Here is a 15,552-nt window from a genome sequence, read left to right as displayed (position 1 = left end):
TAAATAAATAAATAAATAAATAAATTTAGGGTCAATACAAATCTTCGCATTTCTATAATTCACACCATAGCAAAAGCAAAGTTTCGAAATTAAGGCCTAACTACATTCGGATTACAAGCAACATTTTAGAGAGGGAATTGTAGGGAGTTACCGTAAGGAAAGGAGAGTTACGATATCTCATTTATTTGGCATTATTACTAAGGCTCATGGGACAATTATCGTCTTCAAACTTATATTGAAATCAATATTTGTGAGCAATGCATTTTCAATGAAATAGGGCCTAATGTCAATATTTAATAATCAATATTTGTTTATTTTCTCGAGAGATGAATTACCCTGGTCGCAAATTGATTATGTTAACATAGCATTTATAGCACAAGTCAAAACCTCAGTGTACTCTCGCAGGTGCGTATATACGTACCAGCCCTTACGGCACTTGTAAAATGGCGCATTTTCTTTCTGATGGCTACATTACACCAAAAGTACTGTGAATTTAAACATGGCTGCTAAAGAAACATCAGCCACATTCTGAACTTCAAAGGTCAGTTTTTTCGTTACTTTTATTCAATTATCACAAAGAGGAAAGTTGAACGCCTTTTTTGGGGGGGCGTCATTATTTACGGCCTGGAGGGTCGGAGGAATGTGGAGAGGAAGAAGGGGTTACTCAATTTTTTGCGAAATAAATTGAAAACTTTCCCCCTCAGGCGCTCGTGTGTTCTCACCCAGTACTTTCAAATTCTGCCCAGGCAGATATCCTAGTGAAAACCCTGTCATGATACCCATCTGAATTAAATAATATACTATATGGTTAGATACTGGTTATAGCGTGAGCTTTTATATCTGTATTTTGTTGTGACTTTTGAATTTCATTTAGTTGCGATGGTTTCACCTTTTTTCAACCATCATGAGATAACCGATGATAATCTAGCAGGGTACATCAGGATTTGAAAGGTCTTTTCTACAGCTCTATTTATGAAAATTTTACAATTATATGTATCGGTATTGACTTTTCAAAGTAGGGGAGGGGGGGTCAGTCAAAATTTCTGAGTTAGAGAGGTGGGTTACTCAAATTCATCATATTTAGAGGGGGTACTCGAAATTTCGGAGTTTCCGATGAAATTCCTCCAACCCCCCCCCGGCCGTAAATAATGACGGCTGCCTAATGCACTGTCCCTCCAAAAAGTAAAGTACCTGCACCATTTTATGAGAGAATAAATGTTGAAATGTTCGTAAAACCCCCCAGATGAGAATGATTAACTACTGGCCTGAACAATTTACCCCAAATTTGAAGTTGCCTACATCCATAAAATTATGGTACAGCAGTATCAGTTTTTTGGGAGAATTTCAGGCTGTCCAGGAAGCTTTAGATTTCGCTGCTACCGTTAAAAGTGTACTTGAATGTGGAAAAGTCATCTACTGGCCCAGTTCCAAAACAAAATATTCATTTAATGCAAACTGTATTAATGATTATTGTCCGAGTGTGCAAATCGACTGATAGAAGAGTGATTGTCAGCGGAGGGTATTCAATTGGTCTAAAATTGTGCATTATTTTTATCTATATTGTCGCGCCTCGTAATTGAAAGACATAAACTTTTGCCCAAAATTTCCACAAGGAAACTTTGATTCATTCCCTTCCGAAATAAAAAATAAAAAATGAAAATGAAGGGAAACTTTGTTACTGGAGAAACAAATTACCCAATATTTACCACAAATTTAAAATGACCGCCAAGCCTGTGTTAACTCTATAGAAAAATTAATTTTTCGATTTTCACAAAACTAAGCGGTTTAGAATTTCAGTCACTCCACGAGCTTCAAAATGAGCCCCCACAATTGGTAGGCCGAGACCAAAATAGAATTTTAAAAGTATTAGAGTTCAAATATCTGTCTCCGAGGAGAGTTCTACCGTTAACATACGATAATGGTGAATGATCTTGGAATCATGCAACTTTTGTTTATTTTGTGTCACCCATCATTGCCCATATTATAATGTTGACACCGTTTTCAGTGGAAGATACAGCAGAAGTGACTGGTTAATTTCTAGAGAGTATAGTTGATTGTCATTGGCGCATTGATGAAACTGAAGACTAGTGTATGGTGCGGATAAGCTGTCCAAGTTGTGAAATTATTTTTTTTTCAAATTATCATCGGATGCCATTTAAAAATTGTTCAATAGACCTTATCCAGGTTATCCCACAATACATTGCTGTGACTCTGTCAAACACCGCATACACACTCAAAACAAAAACAAAACATAAACAAAAAACAAAAACACACTGATTATGTGTTGTGCAATAGATTGTTATCCAAGAATGACACAAATTTGCAATGCCAAAAAAATGCCTCGTGTATTTGGTATCCATCGGCGACAAAAATATAGGTCTGCTGTGTATAACATACCCTGCACATACCCTATGGTAGACTCTCCACAGCCGCTGTGCCTTGTTTTGTGCGCGCCCACGACGGGACTCCATTCGAAGGCCACGCGCTGCCAGACACAGCGACTGTCGGTTTTTGCAAGTACATGAATATTCATAAGGGTTGTGACTTCAAAAGAAACACCTATCTAACCGGGCGGAGAGAATATATACTAGTAGCTAGTAAACCTATATACGCGGTATGGTTTTATTTTTCATTTTTCATTTTATTTGGCTAAGCTACTTGTCATTTTTGTTTTTATTAACGGGTGTGTGGAGTTCTATAAAGTACCCGGATCAGGCAGAAATCCGACCGGTCGCTTGCAAGAACGTCCAGACCCTGGGATTCGCGTCGCGTCTCTGAAGGGCGCGCGCGTGTTCCAACAGCATGAACAGGGAAGAACGCGAATCGCAGGGTCTCTGCCAGACTAACCCTATGGCTAAAAAATTCTATGATTAACGTACGCGCTTTGTTACCCGAGCGCGCACTGCATCATGGAACCGGTAAAGAACTATACTCATCTAAATAATGTAGTTTATACTCATTGAAGTTACTCGTAAGTAAATCAAAACAAGTTGTCGTTTAAGACACCAGTTTACAGCAGTCTTTTCAACGTTCTAACTTTGAAGCTTGCAGCCGTATTATATCTGATCCCTGAACAAAAATCCATCTTTTCATTTCAGTGTGAAACGCATGTTGTTTATCTGGAGTCTTTGCCCGAACATTAAAACAAATGCATAGAAAGCGAAAATATCAACATTTGAAATTGCTCAAGCAAAACGTCAAATACCTTTGTCGAGAGACGTTATTTCTGTGTTGTTCATGAGAAAGTTTACAATTATTGCCCTTCCGATTATTCGATTATTCACCTCTGCATTGAGTCTCGTCCATGTCATTCACTAAATTAAGGAATGGTGCTCTCGAAATGAAAATTCAAAACTTTCACCGACAGTTTAGTCAATAAAACTTTAACTTCTGTTTCACCATCAAAACCTAAAGAGGGAGAATGGTGCAAAATTTGGAATAATACAATTTTTTAAATAAATCCCCAAATGTTCACTAACATTTGTAATTCAAAATGGTCTTTATTCTAAATCTCTGCTAGAACTCGATGTGACTGATTCACTGCAGGGAAAAGGAAAACAGTGCTTAATGAAGTATTGCTGAGCAGTATATAAATAAAAACAAAAATTCATAAAGTACGCAGAATGAACATGAGTCGGGTTTCACGCATACAAGCCACCATTTGCAGCGAATTTGCACCTTCCTAATCTACTGCTCACAATAGTTCTGCCCGTCCTATAAATGTATTCTTAAAACAAAGTCGACATACAGTGTCCGTTTGGTCCGTTTGTACACTCCTTGAGATAACAAACACTAAACCAATATATTATATATATATATATATATATATATATATATATATATATATATATATATATATATATATATATTAATAATTTTTTGATATATAAACCCATGTAAAATCATAAAAACAAATTTTATTTACAAATCCTGCCGTACAAATCTTACAATAAATAGTGTCAACATATTTATAACTAATTTGGTAATATTAATACTATCCAATCATTATTAAATTCAAATATGTAAAAAAAATCTGAAAAATTAAATTTTAATATTTACTGGTGTCATATTTCAAATTCATGGCTGCAAATATACAATTTTTATATTCTTTGGAGAAAATATTAACTAAGGGAGTTATCCTGAAAATTTGAACTAAATATCTTGATTCTAACACTTGAAACTTGACATTAACTCTGAGAAAAGAATTGGTGCAAAAATAGCCTTTCCAACCACCTTAACATACTTGGACCTAGTTTTATCCCATATTGTGACATTATACAACAGCAATAGGTTTTTACAATTTCAGTACTGCAACACACACATATACACAGACACACACGCGTATATACGTATGTATATAAACGTATAATTTATCAGCGTTTATGCACATATGTATGTCTGTACGCACGTAAAACCTATGTACTTTTACACAAACAAGTGCATAAGTCATTGATGCAACGTCCAGTATGGCAGTAACAGGGAAAGTATGGTGTCTGATACATCAATATGTATCAGGCACTATAACAGCAACAAGGATGCATATCCTTACCCAGCACAGCACGTCATCATTTTACCAGCCAGAGGGTGATCCATAACACCTAAGTCATATGTCATGCATTGAGATTAACAAGCTGCCTTCTTAAGACAGGGGCGCAGAGTGCATAACACCACGGAAAAGTGTGATACAGGCTGATGTAATATGTACCACTACCTCAAATAATCGATGTATACTGAACTTCAAAAGCAATTTTGCTCGGAAATATAACCCGTAATCCATATGGTCAGATCCCCACCCTTTATACATTGTGCAAAATTCTTGATCATTATATATTCAAAGAGACACCGATTTAGAGATTCACACATATGGATACAGACATATACATGTACAAATTAAACCAAATATATAAACGTCTTGCGCATACAAACCTCTTATAAATACAGTGCAGCTGTAAAACATTTAAATATCAAGCTTGGAAAATCTAAAACTACGAAAATCTAACATTTTTTCTTTAAATAAAGCTAAAATGGCACCACTTATGCTAGATAAAGACATGTTGCCATACGCAAATACAGACGTGCCATGGCATAGCCGTGACAAGGGTTTGACACATTAACCAGATAGTTCAAAGTTTATGATACGTGGCATTTTTACGCGTTAAGGGCATCATAACTAAACATACAATATGCATTATTATTTTATTCAGGGCGATACCATTCGATTGTGGGTATGAGAAGCTGCTTTCCAGCTTGCCTATACTTGGTTTCTAAAATTTAAAATTGGTCACAAATTATGGATTTTTGAATTAAAATTGCTATGTTTCATAATGCTGTTTTGATTTTATACTACACTAATTAATATTTTTAAATTCATAGATTTAATTTCAATTGCGTTTGTTTACAAATTATCACACATGGCGTTTCCTGAACGGAGTTCGTTACGCCCTCTGGAGGTGGATATACACATGGACGAACAGAAGGCATATGGATGGATAGATGACTGACAACAATGAAGTGTTGATGGCTTTACGGGCGGACGGAAAGGGAGGAGGGGTGGACGGGGGATGGAGGATAAAAAGCAGGACCGACGATTGAATTATGGATCAATGGATTGGCTGACAGACAAAGAGATGAAAAGAAGAATGTTAGTGTTTTTGGCTTATGGATTGATATTGTGGATTGAATGTTTTAGAAATTTAAAACATGGATTATCGCGAATTTTCACACGCAATATGGACAATCCCCGGGACAGCAGTCTGTTGTCACTTTAGAAAGGTAGTATATGATGAACGATCGTTTTAGAGCAGAACGACTTTTTTCCGTGTTTAAAATAAAGTCTTGTGATTTAGAAAGCTTTATACTAATATTTCATTTCCTTAGTAATTTATCACTACGCATCTGAACGACCGTTGCTTGCGAACATTTTTTAATCCGCACACCATTGAAATGTTTGTGATGAAATAAACTCTTTTATAGCTGTGTACACGTATGACGTAGTAATGGCCAATAACTTTTACGTAAGAGAAATCTGTAATAATAATTTTTTGACTATGCGCTCTTACTATGCTTGAAATTGTTCGTGGTGGGGGGGGGGGTTTAAATATCAGCACTTCGTCCGATTATGCGTTCTAGGTAAAAGTTCAAATTTTACATGTCAAAGGTTTACAGCTTATTCTTATCGAGGACACATACACTTTGCGTCGCAGGGGAGAGATTACTTGGTCCCACCCCACGGCTTAATGGTTTAGACCTATGTCAACTGTCGTGTATTTCCATTGAATCGTGTGAAAATATTGTTTAGCAGACTGTTTACACGGTTTGAGACACAACATGCACGTTATTGCTGACAGACCTAACTAATTTTATTTTTGAGTTGGAAAATCGAGTTTGTAGACATCGTTTCTCGAAAATCGTGTGTGCCCATCGCCTCTGATATCATGGCATCTTGGAGCTGGGTTACCTATGCCTTGTGCTTGATAGTGGCATTTTTGTGCGTGCCGACAAACTCCGACGAGAAGGGCGACCCGTTTTTCGACCTGTCCGAGGGTCGTCCTTACAAGACTTATGAGTTCACCGTTATCGTGAACGCCAGACGTCAGGAGTGCTTTCACCAGTACGTGAGAGCTGATTCGAAATTCAATGTCGATTTTGAGGTAAGAGACACATACTACTACGACTACTATATACCACTGATGTGAAATCAACCGGCTGGCGACGTATTTCATGATAGCGAACACGTGTGTGAGTTACAGTTAGAACATTTTGTACAGTAATTGAGGCAGCCATCATTATTTTAAAATATCGTCTTTTTGGTGTATTTGCATTAAAATATACCCCAGGTGATATACATGTAGAATTACGGCTTTTTAATTGTCTAAGCGCACGCGACCGGCATTAGGAGGTTGCGACCGGTGTGCAAGCACAAATAGATATCACTGTGAGGAAATTTCGTTCCGTGCGTAATTTAATCGTCATAAACGGTCATTTCAGCTATCGTATGGTTACCGTTGATGAATTTAATAAAGCTGATGATATAAAGAGAACATGTAATGTATACAGCGAGTGTTACTGCAGCTGTTGGTTCATGAATATGCTATGCCCACTGGTCACGTTGTATATGTCACCCATCGCCCCACTGTTATTTTCTGCAGGACAGAAACACTCGTAGCTGTCTGCAAGAACACCGTTTTTAGCAGACGAGACAAGTTATGATTTAAATTTTCATTAAGGTCATTAAGCAGTCCTAGTTAATTATTCTGACCATACGAACATTTGCGCTTTCACTTTGAACGTGTAATTATCGAAGCATTTCATAGTTTCGGCAACGAAAGAAAGATGTATTGTGTCAGAAACTAATGACTGATGACATTTGGTATTTTTTAAAATATTTATGGCATAATTTAGTATTTTTTACATCACACATACGTAGACTCAACAGCTGACTGTGTGTTTAATATTAAGCCATCACAGACTTGCCATTGTCATATTTACTCATTATCAAGTTGAAATTAAAAAATTCCTGGGGCGACTCCAACACTTATCATAAACGTAAACTATAATTAACAAAGTATGTTAATGCACATGTGTAACGTCAGATACTGTCGACATAGGCGATAACATATCGACTGTCATCAAAAGAACACGCCAGCTGGTGATGAAGATTAATTCATCTAGGTAAAGAGCGAGGCAGGCGTTAATCGAGCATGCTCGAAGGGGTTGCGGGAACATTTGCCAACTGCTCGCTTCACATCAGCTGACCGTGCAAGTTATAACAGCATATCTTGTAAATATACCCGGGGCGAATTTCAACTCAATAGTACATGGATTAATTCCTGCTCGGATATCCACGTGATAATTATGGTAGTAGCAATTGTCAACAGATGGTCGTTCTCAGTTGTAATTAGAGATATCATCAGCACAGAAAACACCTATAAAACAATCATTTAATGACATGGTTATTCATACATTGGGAGAGAAGCATGCGTTTGAGGTTAATATTTAGAACCAAATGACCCGATCAACGTAATCGAGGGTGTTCATATTTCCTTCATTACTTAGTATGATGGGCTATTTCCGTGACCCCTAACTGTCTACCGTATTATATATTTTACGGTATGTCTTTTTCTTACTTTCTACTCTACATTGGTTTGAAAAGTGCAATGAATACAAAAAGAGGCGTTTTTTTCGCATAGAAATTATAATCTAGCAAACGCTTTTGATGTAAGTTTAGATGAACTTCATTGCCATTGAAACATAGCCATCAAACACACATTGTATGATCTTATTGTATGTATATATTTCCCGTGCCCCACCATTCTATGAAACTGCCAACATCTCGTCGTGCTGGGTGAATAAAACGAGACAGGTCTACTTCCGCCGGGACAATGGTTTGAAGGACTTAGTAACATATTTACACAATATATCGTGCTTGACTAGCTCTGTAACTAGTAGCCACAGGAATCTTCATGTAATTTTATATAAATATATGACGTGCTAGCCCGATGGAACGCTGTTATCGCATTGATTTGACAGCCCTCCGTTTCATAGGCTTTAGAAAACACTTATTTTATTCTGTTTCTCGCCGTATGTTTTTAGAAAGGAATATAATTGCTTCTCCTATTTTCACTAAAAGCCCACAATATGGAATGAAAGCACCACTGAGCCTTTCTGTTTGACAGAATACACTTCAACGCATTTCTTTTACGAAATAATGGCACTTTCTCCTCGCCTCACATTCTTCAGAAAATGAATTAGAAATTTAAATTTGGTTGACGTTTTCATAGCATTTGCAGAAATTCCGAAATGAAGTTTCATCACAAATTATCAAGAATTTGTTCAGGCCAGCGTAAAACGAACGTCTTTATTTATAAATTCCAATCATGATATTTTCGTCCATGTTTCACCCAGACAATACGTATGTGTCCTGTTTTGGCTGCAGGTGATATTCGTGTGTATAAATACAAATAATCTGCCTGAGGCTCCTATTTAAGCTGGTACCGGTACCAGTATTGGTACAATTTTTGCACGAAGAGCCACCATTGAAAAAGATCCTGACCAAAATAACACAAAGTAAACAGCCGTTACCCTACGAAAATAACAATCAACTACGAAAACAACAATTTTATCGACCAAGTGACCTTACAATAAAGGAACTTGTTATTTCATGTATCGCTAATGGTTGAAATGTGTGCTTTTGTGTTTTATCGCTTAGGAGTTGGTTTTAGCCGTAAAAACTGTCTTCGAAATCTGGGTATTGCATTAGCACCTTGAATTTATTTATGATACACATTATTTATTTATTTGTTTATTCATTTGTTTGTCGGTTGTCTATCTATCTATCTATCTATCTATCTATCTATCTATATCTATTAACATCAGATACAACGTGACAAATTTCTAATGCATCTGATTTAAACTGTCATGCGGACAAGTTCATTGTATGATCAGACACCGTGCCAAATCGCTGAAACGCGGTCTTACGTATGCGTGTTGTGAACGAGCACGCAAGCACGCAAACGGGTATAAAGATATACACGAATGGAACGGCCAAAGCGGGCTCATCAAATATGTGCATCGTGCGCATGCGAGCGAAAAAGAAAGAGTTAGTAATTGAAGATGGAGCGCCCTCACTTGTTTTACAATCCACGATAGCACAGAACCAACACTGTGTACTTCCATAATTACCACAACACTCCTAAAATTTTCAGATTATCATGAACTATATGAATAGATCAAATGATAAACTCGTAGATAATTATTGGGCAAAATCATCCACGATCTGCTATATGCTCGGATTTATTCGATCAAGTCGCGACCGGGACTCGGAGATTTCCTTTTGGATGATATCGTTTAAGTTTTGTTCCAAGTAATCACATATCTTTAACCGCTGGCTTTGATGTGTCTTTTTCTGGGCGCAGCTAGGGCTAAGGTAGAACAGTCCGGTCAGTCGACTTCAGCCTAAAGGCCCACCAAAATATTCCCGGGAAATAATTACCTGTTAGCATCTTGACGATGATAATTTTTGTTCTCAGAAAGTAGCGAACAGCTCTTTCGTAAACATCTTCACGAACAAAATGCACTCTCCATGGGAATTAAGAAAGTGATTTTACAAATTACAGATGTGCATTAGTTGTTGCCAGACCGTCACACTTGCAAGTCGCTCGTACGGTTTTCTGTATAGTAGGTTTGTGACACTAACCAACTTGAGACAGTTCTCAGTAACTACTAAATTGCAACTGACTCGGTTGTCATTGACGACATCGCTGTTCATACTTATGCTAAATGAGATGATTCCTGTAATATGGCAACGAAAAAAACACCAAAAAACGAAAAAAGTCGTTTGATTTTGCTCATATCTTCCGCCCATTAGGCCAACCCAAAGTGAACAAAGAAAACGATCAATTCTCGCTTTGTTTTAAAAATACGAGAAGTTTGGATCGAGGTAAAACAGAGGAAGTCAGACTAGCGGATACACTTTTTTCTGAAATTTATCACAGAAAAATTTCCCTGGGGCTGTGACAAGAATAGAATTATCGAATTGAAGGTGATACATAGAACTTCATGGCATGGGTAACTTGCGACTTTCAAAATGAAAACAACAGTAGAGAGCCCATTTGCCCCACTCCATACATGTACATCGTCCGCTCGCACGGGTCAGTTACTTCCCACTTCTCATTTCGGGGAGTATCCAGCTGCCCGGACAAGAGACCTTGGCAAGCGAAGATGACTCCGTTACTGATCTAATAGCTGCCGGATTACACTGACCATCATGATATCTGTCTTTTTATAAACACTATGACGACATCTTCTCATACAGAATTGCGAAATTGTATGCAATTCAATTTGAATAAAAAAACTGTTTAATTCTTACTACCTTACTGTAAATGATTTTCTTACTACCTTACTGTAAAGTTAATCATATATGTACCTGCAGTTGACACGTTGCTGATCATATACACTTTCTTCTTCAGGTGTTAGAATCAGCTGCAAAGTCGTACACCATTGATATCTCTGTCAGATCCTCTGAAGGTCAAATGTTATATTCCAAACCTGGCCAAGATGAGGGCGCCTTCAATACGTTTATACAAAAGGAAGGTAAGCAAAGCGTTTTTTCCATTACGGACTGTACTGCCAGAAAATGTGAGCTTAAAAAAGTCTTGAAAGAGCGCCAAGAACGTCAGCGAAGAGAAATTCGATGCAGACAATACCAGTGTGTATACAAGACGCTAAACTGGAAATGAGTAGGTCAGTGTTGGTGAAATTAAAGGAACATACTCGTGGCAAGTTTATCAGTATTCTGCTTCTGTATATCAACTACCGTGTCTGACCCTAATCCGTTTGTCATGCTGAAATTTCGAGTATTATTTTTGTCAAAACAGTGTGTAGTTATCATTGTTTATTGTTTACAAATAAATTCTATTCCGGACTTGAATACTATTTTCAACAATTATTGTGTTGATATGCTAAATACTTGGCATTAAAGTACAGTTTAGGAATTCAATGCAGAAAGTGTAGGGAAACTACAAAACAAAAGTTCTGAAAAAATAGCCAAAAGATACAGCTTATGGAGCTTTAATTCACTAGCAGGAAAAATATGGTTTTCAATCGATACCGTCCCTATACTGCAGAGTTGTCGAGATATGGAATTAAAACCAACACGCGTAATCGTAGAGTGCGTTTTAGGGAATTTCTGAATCCTATGGAAACTGGATATCAATGCACTTAATAACATAGACTATATGGTTTATAATTTTCCTAAAATTGATGAAAGCGCAATAAAAATTACTGAAACACTTCACAGTAGCAGTCCCTTTACCGAGGGACTGTGATACAGTACCCCTTGTGGAGCCACCTACTCGCCGACCGTTGACCTCGAAGGAAAAGCCGTTGCACAGTAACGGATGTATGTGGTATAATCCTGCTTGCACGACTTCAATCCCACCACCAACTTTTGGAAATTTTGACGGCTTTCCGCAGGTCACAATTCGAGACTTGACCCCACTCCCCCACCCACACATTTTTTTCTGCGTTTTTGAATATAATCCAGTGTGTTCTGCTTCTTGACATCCGAAAGAAATTATTGGATCTCTGACCTTTAATGGTATATTTAGTACACAGTCTATGTCCATTTTAATATCATTTGCGACATTCTAATCATACCATGCGATTCTCAATTCCGTAAGCACTAGCCACTTACTAATTATAGCGCCATCACAATTTGTAGCATCATAGCTCTACAGGACACTGACGTGGATTCGTCGTCGTATTGACATTATCAATTCGCAAAGCCTAGCTTTTAATGAACTCTCGACTAAATTAAATCACATTCCCAAGAAGAAAAAAAGAATCGATTCGGAAGAAAAGTTTCTCTCTGACCATAGAACGGTGTGTGAACAGTAAACCTTTTGCCCAGTCATATATGGGTAACTATGATATTTATTGAATATTAGTTGCAAACATCACTTGATTTGGTATAAATAGCTTAAGTTATTATCTCGTTCGTGTCCATTGCTATATTTAAAGACAGCTATAATTGCCATATTATTCCACGTACAGTGGATAATGAACGTAAAATTCATCGGATGATGATAACTCCCTCGGTTTATTCTATGTCATTGTTCTGCCCTTGCATGGCCAATAGTGTCCCACTATTTTTCGATGTAGTGGTCACCCAGACAATCTGGAAAACACGATGTCCTTCCAATTCAATTATTATAGTGTCCGAATGTAAGTCGACAGCGTCAAAATCCACAAGTCGACGGACGCTGGGTCTGTAGCTTAATTCGACCTCTGGAGTGACAAATTGCACATTTTACTGTGCTTTGCTGATCGTCCCAAACGATCTGAACCATAAAATTATCATAACCTGACTTAAAAGCCAAAGAGAATGGAAAATTCTTACCGTAACGATGAAAAAGAACGTTTACCTGGCTGCACGATCGATCATAACATCACAACATTGCCCTAAGCCTGTAAAGTTTAGATAATTTTGATTTTGCCAATCCAAGCATTCAGTATGATAAACTCCCTTGCTGTTTCTGAGTACGTGCGTGCGAGTATGTCAGCACACATTTCAAGTACGACGTTCAAATGATTGAGACGTAATTCAAGATTAGCTGTATAGGTTTTTTGTGAAAGAAAGTCGTTCGCACTTTGTACAGGCGGTGTGCATGTGCACCAGCCTACACCCCACACACGTTTCACCATTAAACACGAACATAACCACAACCGATCGAGAACGTTATCCTTTCTCGTTTCATATTTTCACTTACATCATTAAAAAACAAACAAACAAAAGCCAACAACCCCCTAGTCTGGTTCCCTGCCTCCTTTCTACCGCTGGCTGCGCAACACTCACGAAAGTGTAGCGTAGCCAGCGGTAGAAAGGGGACAGGGAACCAGACTAACAACCCTCCCCCAATCATACACACAAAACAACCTTAAATTCACCTTACACTTTAACATTGTGTTCTATGAAGAGTGGTTGTTTGAAAAGGTGTGGGAATGCCAAAAAGCATAAGTCGTGTCAACAATGCCTTCGAAAAAATCATCTTGACCGAAGTAAACTTAAGAACGCCCAGTGGGCTCGTGCCAGCCTTCAAATTCTATCAAATGAGTATTTATGAAACATTAATTATTAAAGAATAATATTTACATTCACGTCCAGTGATCCAGAATTGGATACTGTAGAATAATTCATCATTCTCTGTTGCTTGCCACAGGTGTATACACAATATGTCTCGACAACATGTCCAGTAGATTCACGGCCAAGAAGGTTTACTTGGAAATATCTGTGTTTCAACGAAGTGAATGGAAACGTTACGTCCAAGAAAAGGCAAGGCAGGACAAGGATATAGAAACAGCTGACAACGTGACAGTAAGCCATAAATATAATTTTGCTATCGTATTTCGTATCTCCAAAATAGGCCATTTTCATGAACCAAAGATATGACTTAACATGCCAGTCTGTTCCGCATTTCACTGCGAGGATAGTAAGTTACATTGAGAAATCCATAGAGAATCCGTTAAAGTAGTATGGGCCTAGAAAGTCAAAGACTTAAACTTTTGCTCAAACTTTCCTTAAGGAACCTTTCAACCACCCACTTTCAAAATCAAGAATAAAACTCGGGGGTCGGTACTAGAGAAACAAATAACCCAAGATTTACCAATATTTGAAATTCAAAATGGCTGCTATCCATGTGTTAACGCTACGGAGAGAAAATAAAATTTTCCTCAAGGAGTTTCCTTTGCATCAAGTTTCTGCTGTTGACAAAACACCACCCTTAAAACAGCATAACATTCCGGAGGAAAAGGTCCCTCAACACATCTTATAAATATTCTTTCTTCTTGTTGTTTCTCACAGGAAGCCATGCTGGAGAAATTGGACTATATTTCCGAAAACCTAGACGACGCTTTGACAAAGCAGACATTCAGTCGCAGGATAGCGATACGTGACTGGTATCTCTCGCAGTCAAACAATATGTACGTGCAAAGATGGTCTATAGCACAGTGTGTCGTCATCATCACAGCTTCCTTCTGTCAGGTTTATTTTCTCAGGCGAATGTTTAATGTCCGGAATGTGACGCCGACGCAAAAGCCGAGAGCGTGATCGAAAATCTATCCATTGCGTGGTTGCATGATATCACTTGTTACCTTTTAAAGTATTTTCTAATGGACTGTTTTACTTCTAAATTGTGCCTTCTACAAAATGTTGGATTTCGATTCAGTTTTAGACAGTGAGGATCACTTGGAGCACTTCCAAGAAAAGAATATTCAATATGACACGTAGGAACCTACAGATTATCAGTTTGCCTAAGCATCATCACGTCCTCATGTCTGTCACAGCCTCTGTGTTACAACATACCAACGCCATCATCTTCTGCATGCTTCCAGGGCTGTCTCGACATGGATGGGTATTTATAAAGAATAGCACAGAATAACAGTAAATAATTGTAAAGACTCAATGCTATTCGAACATTGAAATAAGGTTATTATTAAACATAAAGCCACTGTGCACAGGGGGTTTGCTCATCTTCGCTTGCCAAGGTCCGGGCAGCTGGATGCTTCCCGTGAGTAACTGACCCGTGCCATCGGACGATGGGTTCGCCTCGATTACCCAGACTGTTCTGCGAGGCTCTCATCCGTAGGGGCAGCCGGATGAGAGACAAGAAGAGTGGGTAACCGAGACTAGATAACGATATGCATGTCTCTAAGACGTCGTGCTCTCTGATGAAACGAATCGAAAAAAAAAATGAGGGGTGGGATGGGGTGGGATAATGAACAATCTACGGGCGTAAAAGTTAGTAGCAAGTAACTTAGGAGTAATTCTATCATGATGTTTTTAGGGTTTAGATAGACCAAATCTTAAAGACATATTACCCTGTCGACTACATTTTAAGGCAAGAGTGAAATTTAACGGCTGGGACTTTGCCCAAAAGAGCCACAGAGAATATCTAAGGTGAAGCTTAAATACTTCGAGAATAAACAATATTCGATGTAGGATTTTAACGGTTCATAAGTATGTCAAATTGAATATAAAGATATTTTATCGAAAAA

General features: G+C 37.9%; 1 protein-coding gene across 1 annotated transcript; it reads left to right on the top strand.

Annotated features, from left to right (window-relative positions):
* Positions 1-6,269: 6,269 nt before the first annotated feature.
* Positions 6,270-15,547, top strand: LOC139137550 (transmembrane emp24 domain-containing protein 6-like). The gene is made up of 4 exons (XM_070705713.1): positions 6,270-6,650; positions 10,968-11,091; positions 13,719-13,873; positions 14,360-15,547. Exons 1-4 carry the CDS (start codon positions 6,435-6,437, stop codon positions 14,603-14,605), a joined length of 741 nt encoding a protein of 246 aa, XP_070561814.1. The 5' UTR covers positions 6,270-6,434; the 3' UTR covers positions 14,606-15,547.
* The last annotated feature ends 5 nt before the right edge of the window (positions 15,548-15,552 follow it).

The sequence above is a fragment of the Ptychodera flava genome, chromosome 7 (assembly GCF_041260155.1).
Source record: "Ptychodera flava strain L36383 chromosome 7, AS_Pfla_20210202, whole genome shotgun sequence".
NCBI lineage: Eukaryota > Metazoa > Hemichordata > Enteropneusta > Ptychoderidae > Ptychodera > Ptychodera flava.
Note: the sequence above shows the minus strand (reverse complement) of the source record. Positions and strands in the feature narration are given on the sequence as shown.